This window comes from Mesocricetus auratus, unplaced genomic scaffold (genome assembly GCF_017639785.1).
Source record: "Mesocricetus auratus isolate SY011 unplaced genomic scaffold, BCM_Maur_2.0 Super-Scaffold_100022, whole genome shotgun sequence".
Lineage (NCBI taxonomy): Eukaryota > Metazoa > Chordata > Mammalia > Rodentia > Cricetidae > Mesocricetus > Mesocricetus auratus.
The window spans coordinates 24,865,665-24,879,827 of NW_024429203.1; the positions used below are offsets into that span (position 1 = coordinate 24,865,665).

At 46.1% G+C, this 14,163-nt stretch overlaps 1 protein-coding gene across 1 annotated transcript in view; it reads left to right on the plus strand.

The window, feature by feature from the left end:
* Sik3 (SIK family kinase 3) overlaps window positions 1-14,163 on the plus strand; it is a 225,485-nt gene that overhangs the window by 192,137 nt on the left and 19,185 nt on the right. Inside the window, 9 exon segments of the mRNA XM_013112888.3 lie at window positions 1,852-1,970; window positions 2,452-2,562; window positions 2,804-2,947; window positions 3,197-3,274; window positions 3,389-3,498; window positions 5,834-5,987; window positions 6,230-6,385; window positions 9,540-9,610; window positions 11,797-11,940. Coding sequence (XP_012968342.2) covers window positions 1,852-1,970; window positions 2,452-2,562; window positions 2,804-2,947; window positions 3,197-3,274; window positions 3,389-3,498; window positions 5,834-5,987; window positions 6,230-6,385; window positions 9,540-9,610; window positions 11,797-11,940 — 1,087 coding nt within the window.

The following is a 14,163-nucleotide window of genomic DNA, read 5'->3' on the forward strand; positions in this document are numbered from 1 at the left end:
TGCATATAGCAGTAGAAAAGACACCTGCCTTGCATTGTGACAGAGACAGTAAGCAAGTACAAATATGAACAAGATGAGTCCTTAAATCATTCATGTCAAGAAAAGTGAAACTGAGCCTGTGTCAGGGGTCAGGGAAGAGTTTCTGAGGAATGACAGCTCTTACCTGTATGAAAGGGAGCTGCCATGAGAAGGCCTGAGGAGTGTGTCTTCACCTAAGGAGGAGCAGGCGTGGAGACTCAACAGTGGAGAGAGCTGCATACGTGGGAAATCAGATGCAAGCCTTGGAGGCACAGGACTGTGGGTATCTGTTCTGAGGACTATGGGAAGAAATTGTCAAGTTACTAAGGTGGTGCCCGTCTAGCCTTAGCTTTAAAATCATCCCAGTGGAGAGTAGGCTATGACTGAAGGAAGAGCAGGAACAGAGTGACCACTTAGGAACCTTTTCTGACTGTCTAAGAAAGCAGTGGTGGCTTGGGTGAAGGATTAGTGGTGGTTCAGGTAAATGGACCCCATTGGCTCTGTGGAATTGAGGCAACATAGCAGTTGTGGTTAAGGGCACCAGGTAAAGGGCTGGGGAGATGATACATTGGGTAAAATGCTTGCTGTGCGAGCATTAGACCTTAGTTTAGATCCCTAGCAACCACATAAAAATGAGCATGGTGGTACACATCTGTAACCCCAACACTGGGAGTGGAGATATGAAGATCTCAGGAGTGCACTGGCCAGCTAGTTTAGCTGAATTGCTGTTCTTCGAGTTTATGAGAGACTCTGTCTCAAAAAATAAGGTGGAAACAATTGAGGAAAACATCCTAGAATTACTCTCTGACCTGCATGCGTGCTCACATAGGCAAACGTACCCATGTACACATGCATATATGCAGATGGACAGCCAGACTATTGGTTTGATCTGAAAGCCACGTGACTGTGGACCCTGTTAATTTTGGCCATTTCCCAAGTGGAAAGGATGATAGCACAAGCTCTGAGGATTACGGCGAGGCCGAGATAATCATTGTAAAGTGCTGTGAAGAATGCATGAATACCCTGGCCTTATCAGTGCCCTCCATCTTCCCCATAATGCTGCTCCCACGTTGTCATCAGAGCTTCCAGCTTACAGATGAAAAACTTCTCAAAGAGGGTGACTCTGAAATCAGAATATAGGTTTCTGATTTTGAACCCTTCGTTCTCTCTCCAGTATAACCTGGAGTATGAGTTCCCAGAAAGAAACACCCATCCACCGGCCCAATCATTGTAAGTTCCACTTCATGTTCCTGTAATGGTTAGTTCACATCAAGAAAGTTCTATATAAGGCTAGCTGTGTCACAGCTTGCGACAGAGGTGGCCTATGCATGTCCTCCTTTCCATGCCCCCTCTCCATGTCCCCTGTGCCATGAGAAACTCCAGATCCCCTGACTTTTGAAGAGTCACATTGCACACCTAACCCAAAGTTACTAATATGCACCTGATAATATGTATAGGAGGCTAGAGCTGACCAATTTGAGAACTTCTAAGACATTGAATCTCTATAGAGAGTGTTCTATTTTTCAGTCTATTAAAGGGAGTCATACGTTGTAAGTAGAGTTCGTGCATCAGCCCATGTTTTTCCCGTCAGAGTAAATGGAGGCATTGACCATACTGCTTCATTTGAATTTCTTTTTCTTCTCCATCTCTCTCTCTCTCTGCTTTACCTGTTTCCTTCTGGAGTAAGCAATGAAATAGGTAAGGATCGGGACAGAAGAGAAGCATAACTAGAAGCAGAGAACCTGAGAATCTCCCAGCTGCTCTTGCTTCTAGCTCCTCAGTTCCACCAGTGCCCCCTCACGAGTCTGAAGGCAGGCTGTTTGTCTGTTGCAGAATGCGAGCACTTGATCCGCCACATGCTGGTGTTAGATCCGAACAAGCGCCTGTCAATGGAGCAGATCTGCAGGCACAAGTGGATGAAGCTGGGGGATGCAGATCCCAACTTTGACAGGGTGAGCTGGGCCCCTTGCTTCAGTGAACTTAATCTGCCCAAGACCTGAAGAGATGAGCACTGGGAACCAGCCCCTGTGCAAAACTGAAGTGGTATATGAATTCAGCAGGGAGCTGCAAGAGCCCGCTGGGCTGTGGAAACTGGCGGCACTAATTCCTTACCATTTGTCCCTAAATCATAGCTTGCTTTTGACTTCTGGGGCAGTACAGCCCCAGTTCCTGCTACCGCAATGCCTCTCTTGTCTGAGTGTGTTTGTTTCAACAGCTTCTGTAGCATACTGCTGCTCGCCATTATGATCATTACACATACCCCAGGAGCTCAAGGAGACAGGAGGTTCTTGTCAGCTATCTTGTTTAGATTTTTGTATGAGACGCTGAGGATCCTCAGCAAGGGGGCACAAAACATCTTGGTCAATATGTATCTCACACCGTGTTGATGTAGTTAACTGGGGACTTGACAGCTTGCATCGTTCCCTGTTACAGTTAATAGCTGAATGCCAGCAACTGAAGGAAGAAAGGCAGATGGATCCCCTCAATGATGATGTCCTCTTGGCCATGGAAGACATGGGACTGGACAAGGAGCGCACAATTCAGGTACCTAGGAGGGAGTGGAGAGCAAGTAAGACAAGCGGCCTTTCCTCTTGCCTGCCTGTCCTGCGTTGTCTCCTTCCTGAGCACTTGGGCTTTTCCACCTTCATTTGTTCTCTTCCTCTGTCCTTCCTGGGTCTGGGAAGGAAGGAAGAAGCTGCTCTGCACCCTGCTGGTGTTGCTGGGGCATCTGGTCACTGATGTGACATCTCATTGGAGTTTTCACTCTTTCCCTTCTCTTTGGTAGTCATTAAGATCAGATGCCTATGATCACTATAGTGCAATCTACAGCCTGTTGTGCGATCGACACAAGAGACATAAAACTCTGCGCCTCGGAGCTCTTCCTAGCATGCCCAGAGCCATGACATTTCAAGCACCAGTCAATATCCAGGTGGGCAATGACTCCAGTGACCTAGGTGAGGACAAGTTATACCAGGGTATGGGTAGCAATCAGGACTGCTTTGAACATAGCCCTAGCCCTTGGGAATTCAAGGCAGAAGAATGATGGATTCAAGTCTAGCCTGAGCTACACAGTAAAGCTGTGTCTTAGAAAGATGGGCAAGGGGAGAGACTAATTTGAAAAGCTGTTATTTCTTCTAGTGTCTCAATTGTTTGTTTATCCATATGTACTGCTTTTCAGACGGAGCAGACAGGCACTGCTATGAACATTAGTGTTCCCCAAGTTCAGCTGATCAATCCAGAGAACCAAATTATAGAGGCAAGTAGCCACGCCTGATGACTGTCAGTTGAAACCACTTTCCTTCCCATAGCCACAATTCCTTATTTCTAGTTACTTCTTATTTTTGATCACTTGTGTTTCCTTCCACCTCAGCCTGATGGGACAGTGAACTTGGACAGCGATGAGGGTGAAGAGCCTTCTCCCGAAGCCTTGGTTCGTTATTTGTCAATGAGGAGGCACACGGTGGGAGTGGCTGACCCACGGTAAGTACCTGGTCAACATCCTGTCCAGTACTAAGGTACAAAGGTCCCATCCGGCTTTGAGTGCCTCTGTCACACATTTTCTCCTACTTCATGGTCTAAATAAGTGGTCAAGACATATTTTTAACACATCAGGGACCATGTAGATCACAGCCAATTTGATTAGTTGAAGTCACTCTTAGCAGCCATGTTGCCATGGGGAAGAGTATGATAGAATATTTACCGATGCTGGTGGACTTCTTCTGATCTAAGTCACCCAGAAACATTCCTTAAAATTCAGGCAAATTTAGCAAAATGCAGTGCATGCCTTTAGTCCCAGCCCTCAGGAGGCAGAGGTAGGAGGATCTCTGAGTTCAAGGCCAGCCTGGTCTATATATCAAGTTCCAAGACAGTCAGAATACATGAAGAGACCCTGTCTCAATAAATAAATAAATAAATCAGTCGCCCAGCTTTTAGAGATGTTGTCTGCCTCATGTTCTATATCAGGACTCTCCTACAAAGGGAAGACAAGTGATGTGGCATAATTTATATATGTGGACAGTTAAAAAATTAACTGATCAGCCGGGCAGTGGTGGCGCACGCCTTTAATCCCAGCACTCAGGAGGCAGAGGCAGGCGGATCTCTGTGAGTTCGAGGCTAGGCTGGACCGACAGCCTCCAAAATAATTCAGAGAAACCCTGTCTCGTAAAACCAAAAACAAAAAAAAAATTTAACTGATCGACGGGCATTGGTGATACACGTCTTTAATCCCAGCACTTAGGAGCAGAGGCAGGTGGATCTCTGTGAGTTCCAGGCCAGCCTGGTCTACAGAGTGAGTTCCATGACAGGCTCCAAAGCTATACAGAGAAACCCTGTCTCTGGGGAAAAGAAAAAAAAAAAAAAAAGAACTCATCAGTGGTGGGGATACAGCTCAGCAGTAGAGGCAAAGTCCAGGGTTCAGTCTCTTGCTCTGTTCCCAAAATGAGCAAGAACCCCAAAACACATTCCCCAAAGTGTTCCCCAACAGCCTCCTGTCACAATGTTCCCTGAGGCCCTTATGTTGGGGAGATGGACTCAGGGCAACTCATCCCATTTCTACTCTGCAATTGAGGCCTGTCAGCATGAACAATTGCCTGTGTCACTGATGAATGTTTTCTTCACTGAGCAGGGAAGAGAAGGTTGTGGCAAGCCTTCTCCTGGGAGTTCAGCTCAGGGCACAGCTGACTTTCTTACAAATGTCTCTCTTGAGTGGATCTCCAGAAGCAACGCCTATCCTGGTGGTTTGCTTCTTTTATGTTCCTTGTTCTTGCAATCAAACAAGCAATAGAAGGAACATTTTGGTTCCACAGAATGTGTCACCACTGAGGGGTGGAGTCCTGAGTCGTGATTAGTGGAAAGATCTCTTATTTAAAGTCTGCTGCATGACAGCCCCGAACATCCAGTACTTATCTGTCCTGTCAGCATTGACAGTAGTAATTGCATTCTTTCCCTGGTGAATCAGTTGCTACTTCAGGCAGCCATTGTCTTAGTGGATGACCTGTGCTCTCTAGAAAGTTTCTGTTTGCCTCCAGGCTTTAAAAGCCTGGGCGGGAGCTGGGCCTTTGTCTCCTCTGTTGGTTTTTGAGAGGATCAATGAAGAGTAGCAATCCCCAGTAAAATGACAGAGTAAAAGTCCACACAGCAGACTTCTGCTGTTCTTTAGGATCTGAGACAGAAATAGAAATTTAGGAGAAAAGTAAAGTGGGGGGCTTTATTTAGCCTGGTGAGTGGTGGGGAAGGTGCTTGCCCGGCAAACATCAAGACCTAAATTCAGAACCCCAGCACCCATGGGGAAGCCAGCTGTTCAGCCTCAGTTGTAACTTCAGCTCTGTAGGGTGGAGATCTCATGGCCAGCCTGGCTAGTAAGTCAGTGAGTTCCAGGTTCAGTGAGAGACCCTGTCTTTAAAATAAACAAAAGTGGGGCATGGTAGTCGAAGACAACCCACCTTTGCCTCCATACTCATGTACATACGTATGTTTGGACACCTGCACACATGTTTACTGTAGTACACAATAGGCATGTATATGCTTGTATACATGCAAAAAAGATAGAAAAGGCTGGGTGGTGGTTGTGCACACATTTGATCCCAGCACTCTGGAGAAAGAGGCAGATGGAGCTCTGTGAGTTTGAAGACAGCCTGGTCTACCGAGTGAGTTCCAGGACAGCCAGGGCTACACAAAGAAATCCTGTGAGAGGGGTATTGAAAAGTTAAATAGACAGACAGAGAGACAAAATAATTGTGCTGGGTATAGTAATAGCATCACTTCAGAGACTTAAGTACTTGAATAACCACACTTCTCTTTTCCTGTTTCCTGTCAGCACGGAGGTTATGGAAGATTTGCAGAAGCTCCTGCCTGGCTTTCCTGGAGTGAACCCACAGGCTCCATTCCTGCAGGTGGCCCCTAACATGAACTTCATGCACAATCTGTTGCCCATGCAGAGTCTGCAGCCCACTGGGCAGCTTGAGTACAAGGTACCTGGCTGTGGAAAGAGCCTGCCCACAGGAAACAAACTTGATCTTCTCTTGGGAGGCTTTAAAAGACTATCCCTAATATCGGAGTGTTTCCTTAGTGAGGGGAATTCCCTTTTGCAAACAGCTCTGGCCATGGAAGATTTCTTCAGTTCCATTCACCATCTAACTGTAGTAGATGAGGGTGGTGCTATTTGCTCCCATATTTTACTATCTCACCACTGTCCTGCCTACTCTTCTGGCAGGAGCAGTCTCTATTACAGCCGCCTACACTACAGCTGCTGAATGGAATGGGGCCTCTTGGTCGGAGAGCATCAGATGGAGGAGCCAACATCCAGCTGCATGCTCAGCAGCTGCTGAAACGCCCACGGGGACCCTCCCCACTTGTCACCATGACACCAGTGAGTAGCAACACATAGCCTGACGTTTTCGGAGGCTTCTCATAAGAATGCTGTGAGTCCCAGCTGAAGTACCTGAATTCCCAGTGTTCTGTGTTTTTCACTGATTTACCTCCTCTTCCCTAGTGGACCACATAAAGACATCTCAGAGGACTTTCCCCAGCAGAAGGCAGTTCAAGTGACAGTGCTTTCTAGAATGAATTGCTTTTTGAATTCTGTCTTAAGAAGAATAGTTGGCAGGGTGTATGCACGTGCTGCAGTGCACTTTTGGGAGTCAGTTCTCTCCTTGGGCCTTCACATGGGGTCCAGGGATCAAACTTCTGTCTTCAGGCTTGCACAGCAGGTGCTCACCCGCCAAGCCAGCTCACCAGCCTATGGAATTAATCACTTTTTAGATGAGTTTTCAAATTACCATCTCACCAGCTCTGCTTTGAGCACCACCACCTAACTTTTATTGGCATATGACATGATTAGTGTCTCAGTCACATCATTTTTGTATGACGGTGACACACAAAGGTTTTACTCAGCACATTGGTTTCTGTTTATTTCTGGTGATCTTCTTGTCATAGTTCCATCAGATTGAATATTATCTTCACAGCCCTCATGAGCTGTTTAGCGCAGTACTGCCTAAAATCACAGTAGTTGGTGACTTTTGTTCTTGTGTGATTCATTGTGGATCAATAATTTATAAAATACTAACTTGTCATGAACGCACACTGACGCTCACTCTGGATCTCTGTGCTTTCCTTATTGTGTTTTTGGTCACAGAGCGCTGTGCGAGCCTGTGGGTCTCACTTTCAGTAGCACTGCAGTTCAGAAAATAGTTCTGCATCAGGGCTGTTAGCATATTGTTTATGATATCAAAGGTAAGTCTAGCCCACATGAAATATAAAAAAGTGTGCAAAGCTAGTAATCCCAGCACTTGGGAGGCGGGCACATGAAGGTCGCTGCGAGTTTGCAGTCAACCTGGTGTAAGTAGTGAGTCCCGGGCTAACCAGGGCCAAGACACAGCCTTAAAAAAAAAGAAGAAGAGGCTGCAGGATTAAATGCCAGAGTGAGTGGCGTGGCTCTTAGGTGGCAGAGGTTTTCAATGGGCAAGGCCAGTATTGGTTAGAAGGGATCAGGATCAGCAGTGTGGGAAGTGGGGTGACTTACTCTGTCCACTGGAGTTGTTGCTGCCAAGGTCACTTACAGGCACTTGTTGATAAATCCAGTGGGCATTTTTAATCTTTAGCTTTTGGATGTCCCAATTCTATTAGTCATTGGTGACCTTTTCTTCCCCCTTCTTTGTAATACTTTTTTTTTTTTTTTTGGCTCCTGTAAGCAAGGCCACCCTGGATTTACCTTCTGCTTTCTAGTCTTCTCTTTAGGTTTCCTTTCTGCTCAGAGTTGACTGACCTGAGGCCCCTTTCTCATTCGTGTCTTCTCTTTGAATGAGCCTCTCCACTCCCATAATTCCACTTGCCATCCAGTTCTCCTCCCAGAGTGTTCTTCTGAGTTCTACACATGTGCGTATGGGTTGTCTCCCCCACAGGTTTAATGACTGCCGCACAAGTACTCACAATCTGAGTGCAACTGCTCCAAAGCTTACCTTAATGCGGTAACACTTGTCTTCTCCTACAGTGACAGAGAGCAGCACTGTTACTGTCCTGGTGACGACACAGGCTAGGAACATGGATTTTTTTAACAAATCTTTATACAGTTGTTATCCCTGCTGTCTGTTATCTAATGTCTATGGATTAAATAGCTTGCATCTCTCCATCTCTGCCCTGCTTGTCTTAAGTCATGGTGAGTCACCAGTCACCTGGATTAACACAGTGGACTCCCAGGTGGAACCTGGCTGGCTTCCTGGTTTCCACTGACTGCCTCTTCCACCCTGAAGAGACCTCACCTTTCCAAACACAGACCCTATAACACTGCGCCCCTGCTTAAATTCCTGTAGTGATTCACCACTGCCTGTCCCAAAATAAATTTGTGTGCTATCCAAGGCCATTTTAAGCATCCTTCCTATGCCTCAGCTATAGCCACTTCCTGTCCAGCTCCTTACTCTGCCCTTAGAACTAAAGAAAATGGTGTGAAACTTCAAACGTTGGGATTATTTCAAAAAGTTTTTTTGTTTTGTTTTATAATTAACCCAGTTTTAAAAAATATTTGTTTTTAATTATGGGGGGGGGCACCAGAGGTCAGAGGTGTAGGAGCCTCTGGAATTTGAGTTACAAGTTGTTGTGAGCCACCCAGTGTGGGTGCTGGGAACCAAATTTAGGCTCTCTGAAGAGCAGTATGTGTTCTTAACCACTGAGCCATCTCTGCAGCCCCAGAAGGCAGTGTTTTTAAAATGCCCTGTTTGGTCATTAAAGCCATTGCTGATATAGTGCCCAGGGTATGGATGATGCTTACATGTGCCTCTGGGCCAAGAATAGTTTTTAAAGGCGCACAGCCTTCCTGTCTTCATGCAGAGGAGCCGACAGCTCCAGTGACGTGTGTGTGGTGCTTCTCATTTCATGTATGTTTTGGAGGGTGGTGAGTATTTTAAAGCATTTGATTATATGGTATGTGACAGTGTACTTTCAAACACCACGCTGCTTTCTTGAGTTCAGACATCCAAACTCTGGGATTGACACTAATATGGAGCCACAGTCAATTCCTCAGCACTTAGGTAGGCAGTTTTCTCTGTATCCCAGGCCCTTGGACACTTCCTCAGCTCATGACCCTTTTGCTCTTTGTCTGGCTACTAGCTCCTGTATACTCCTCAGGTCTCAGGTCAGGCATTATTTCCTCCAAAGCACCTTCTTTAATTCCCAAGCACCCCACAGAAGACTTGAGAGACCTCAATCATGCTCTTAGAGTTGTCGTTCACTTGTCTCTATAAAACAAAGGCAGAGACTGTAGATGCAAAAACACAGTTCATCTTATAGTAGGCATCCAAGTATTAGATGAACAACCAAACAGAGATGATAAGGGAAGAAATCCAAATTTATATCACCTGAGTATGATGGAACTGGAAAATAAGATGTATGAAAATTCTCTCTAACCCATTGGTTCTAGAAAAGTCTTTGAAATAAGAACATTAACAAGGCCTTGGCCTCAGGCCAGTTATGAGAATTGAAGGCATCCCAGAGTACGCTACCACCCTGAGCTTTCCCTCCTGTCTCTGCAGGCAGTGCCAGCAGTTACCCCTGTGGATGAGGAGAGTTCGGATGGGGAGCCAGACCAGGAAGCTGTGCAGAGGTAATGTGGCATCTGGCAGTGCTTGCAGAACGTCCTTGGGCAGGCTCCCCCTGCAACCAGCGAAAGGTCACTTCTGCCCAAGGAGGTGGTGCAGTGCAGCTTCAACACTTGTGTGGTCTCTTTGCTCAAGCCAGATGGCATGTTCTTCCCCACACGGAAGTAACAGAAGACTGCCCAGAAAATCTCATTTCTATAAGCGCCATTGGAAGCCCCTTAAGTGACAGCAATAACCTTAAGAACATTTTCTCTCCTCCCTCCTCCCTTCCTTGTCCCCCGCCTTCATATCGCAGCTCTGATAGTGTTCAGAAGGCATAAAGCCTGCTCCTACCTGCCACGAACTGTTTACTGAAAAGGAATTGGAGATTTGAGATGACAGTGATCCTAGCTAGTCTGGCCATGGACCTCTGGCATGGACTCCTCCTTCCCAGGAGAATGAATGAATACCTCCTGTACTGTTGTTTGCTGTGTGTTTCTTCCACTCCCTTGTTGTACCAACAAAGAGAAATTGGAAAAGGGAAAAAAAACGGGGTGGGGTGGGATGTGGGCCAGAGACAGATGTAAATATCCATTGTTTGTAGAACCTTGTTGAGCGATGCCTAATTCACAGAGAACAACAGTGACCATCAGGCATGTCGTGCTGTCCGTTGACCTCAGTTCCAGTAGCTATGGTCTTCAGCTCCATGCATGTCCCCTTGTGGAGTTGTCTTTCTTATTTTCTGGGGAGGGGTTTTCACCAGAATCCAGCATGTATTTTCCCAGAAATATGGGTGTTCTTCAAGATTATATGTTTTCCCTTGAGGGAAAGTTGAAATAAAATGGTTTTCATGGGCTCTTGGGGAAACTTTGGGTGTTTTAATCAATGGACATTAACCACTGATGGCTATCTCTAGCAAGTTTGCATACAGTGAATTACAGTCTGATAATGACTTTTAGCTTACATAGGCAATATAGTCAGGAATAAGCCAAGAGCCTCATCTCATGGTTGCTGTCCAGGACTCTCTTCCTACGCTCATGAGGTCCATATCAGAGCCCCTGTTCAAAGAAGCTGTCTTATGCAGAAAACAAAACAAAACAAAGTTCCCTAGTGAACAGGGGTTTCCAGCTCCCTCCACAGCCTAGCCAGTAGAAGAAAAACTGGTGACCCTGCCTCACTCTGAAGCTCTTGTTTGTATGGTTTGCTGATACAAGGATATATGAGTTGCAAGTGAGCCCTGCTGGTGTTGACGAAAGGAGAAAGTAAGAACTATACTATGTACTGCCTTCCTCCTTGAAAAGACACAGTCCTGTTTTATCTTCCTTGTCTTAGATCTCACTTCCTCTGTCCCCACCTTCTCTTCAGACCAACATTGAAAGGCTAGAATGTCCATCATTTTGATGGACAGAAGGGAATCATGCTTCTCTTATGTGTGCCCAAGATGAGTAGAAGGGCTGTGGAAGCTCAGCCTGACATAGGGCCTGGATCTCGTACAGTGCTGACCCATGTAGGTCTGGAAGCTCTTTAGAGCAAAAGGCATCACTGAGCCTGACTCTTTGGCGCCTGACTCTTCTGTTTCCTTACCTTGCTTCTTTACCTCCTGAAAAATAGCTCTGAATATCCCAAGTGGTTTTATTTCTTCATCCTCTTAAGTTAGTCCTCTATGGACCACATCAGTTTTTCTTCTCCAGTGATTGAGTTTTGGTCACAAGACATGAGGGAAGAACTCAGATGTCTTCAAATAAGTCTATTTTCTTTGGCGTGCAGTGAAGACAGCACAGAACCCGAGGCCTCTGACACCAAGAGATGTAGCTGGCTCTTTGTGACTACCTCCCTTGAAACAGGCCTTGGGTTCATTTCCTCTAACTTGTAGTTTAGACATTTGGAGAAAAATTAATATGTAAAAAAAGTAACTTCTGTTGAATTGGAATGAAGTAAGGAAATTGATCCTGTTGCCTTTGTGAGCTAGATCCACTTTTCTTCTCTTAAATGGCTACTCTTAACCTCAAAAGCCAGCCATCTCAGGGGTAAGCTGACTTCTGTTGTCCAGTTAGACAAACTTCACCTCCATCCTGTCTGGGGCCGCTTGACATGGAGCCCTTCTGGTGCCCAGCACTGTCCTACCGAGTGTCTCGGACTAACTTCTGTTGCTTCCTTACTCAGGAACATTCTTGTCTTTTTTACTATGAAATGTCCTCCCTGCTTGTTGCAGGTACTTGGCAAATAGGTCCAAAAGACACACACTGGCCATGACCAGCCCGACAGCTGAGATCCCTCCGGACCTACAACGGCAGCTAGGACAGCAATCTTTCCGTTCCCGGGTCTGGCCTCCTCACCTGGTACCTGACCAGCATCGGTGAGTAGCCACATGGCAGTGTGAGCTTCCTTGAGGCTCATTGGACCAGCACCCTTATGACTAGTTTCCAGGTCATGGTGACTGGCTTTAACTAGAAGCCACCTGCCATCCCTAACTCACATCTTCTCAGCTCCTGGCTCTAAGCAATGCACAGGGCAAATGTTTTCTCTCAGATTCTGGAGCAATCCAAGGTCCTTCCATCCTATGTCCTTGCAGACCTATTTGTCATCTGCAGCTGATTCCTGTAGGCCTTCATGGGAGTGATGCTCTCAGAAGGCAACTCTAGAGATGAGGGCTTTGTAGCAACATCCACAGACCTGACTAATATTCATCACCTTCAAAAGAAAGGGTACTTCATAAGGTGTTAGCCCTGAACATCAGGCTGGCTGTAGAGGGAGGTGCATCCCTAATGAATGGTAGAACAGGAGTGGGACATCATTATTTGAAGACAACAGGGTCTTCACTGGGCTTTTGTTATTAAGATCATTCCCTTGAAGAAGGGAAAACAAGCTTTCACCATCCTGACCAGGGAAACATCTCCACATCTAAGGTAGCCTGGCAGCAAGAGAGCTGAGGTGATTGTCTTCCATGATTCCCTTGGTGACTGACAGTCTTAGCATTCTGATGCTGTCCTCAAGCTCACAGGCCACACTTCCTAGGTTAGCAACCATCACTTGATCTGTTCCTTCCAGTCTTCTTGTGGGGGTCATGCAATGCAGTCTCCCTGTGGGGAAGGCTATCAACCATGGGTTCTGAGGAAACTGGGTATATGTGTATGCCAGTATGAATGAACACTTGTGACTATTCACACTGGTCAGCTCCATACAGTGTTTTCATTGTACTTCTCACTCACTGGGCATCATCAGGTGAATTTGAGCAGACAAGAACATCATTACTGCCACGTTGGCACTCTGGAAGAACAAAAATCAACTTCCATAAATGACCATGAACAATTTAGAAAGAAAAAGTCCTACTAGGAGCAGAAGAAATGAAGGTTCTCTTGTACGATTGTGATGGCACATTCCCTCCGATGGAAACCTCTTGGGTACTGCGCATCACTCATGGAGAGCTCCTCAGTGCTTGCTGGCTAGTGAGCTGACCCACCCTTCGGCAGCTCATAACTCTGCACTTGCATTTGTTCTAAAAATGCCTTTTTTGCTCCTCACCTCCTCTTCTATTCTGGTACTTGATTTGTCAGTCCTCCCCAGGCCTGTTTTGTAGATTTTAGCCGTTGAGTGTCTAGCTTTAATCCTCGGTGCTCCCCAGGAAAACACTGTGATCACTTTCCAGCCAGCCGTCCTCACAGACTCCCTGCTCTGTTGACATTTGTTCTTAAAAGAAGATCACAGCAGCCTGCAGGTCCATCTGTATGATGAGCATTGTGACTGCAGTCACTGCCAGGTCCTGGCCTCCTACAATTCTGTGTCTGTTCCCATGAGCACACTCTTGGTAGTGTTACATGGATTTCTGGGGCCAAGACGGTCTGAGTTGGAAACAATTGAATGTTTGAATGGCTGATTGTGTACTGTGGGGCACTTGTGTAAACCAAGCATGTCTTGATGGAGTCACCGTATAAACACAGAAGAGATTGAAGTTAGTTCAGGGGAAAAGAGAAGCCTTCTAAGGCCATAAAATGCACGATATGATATGGGTGGCCTGTCTGTGTCACTGAAATACTTTCATTTTTTGGAAAATGATTAAAAGAACAGAATATATATCTATTCTTTGTGTTATACCAGGTGAAGTCCACCATGGAGACAGAAGAGGGGCTGGTCAACATTTTCACCCCTGGAAGTGTGTGATTTAAAAGTTAACACAAGACAGATTGTCCAGTTGGGGGCAGCATCTCTGTTTGAAGGGTACAATGGAAATAGCAGCCTATGTGAGGCTGTCCTGAGTGAACGTGGTTGCTAATGAAAATAAAGTCAAGTGTGCTTGACACTGCCCATGCCTCTGCCAAGGGCAGGTTCTTGGAACCACTCCCCTGAAGTTACTGAGCCAGGATGAGCTGGGGCCAGTCTCTTCACAGCCTGAGTTTCCAGAAAGCCGTGCCACACCTGGAACCTGGGATGTTCTTGCTGTAATGGGAAAGGATGATTTTGTGTAGAAAGACTGCTTGAAGAACAGCTCTTGGCGACAGAAACCTGTCTGTTGCCTGAAGATACTGAAAGTGTAGGAGTCAAATGTTAGGAGGAGTGATACCGATGCTTTCTTTTATTCCAA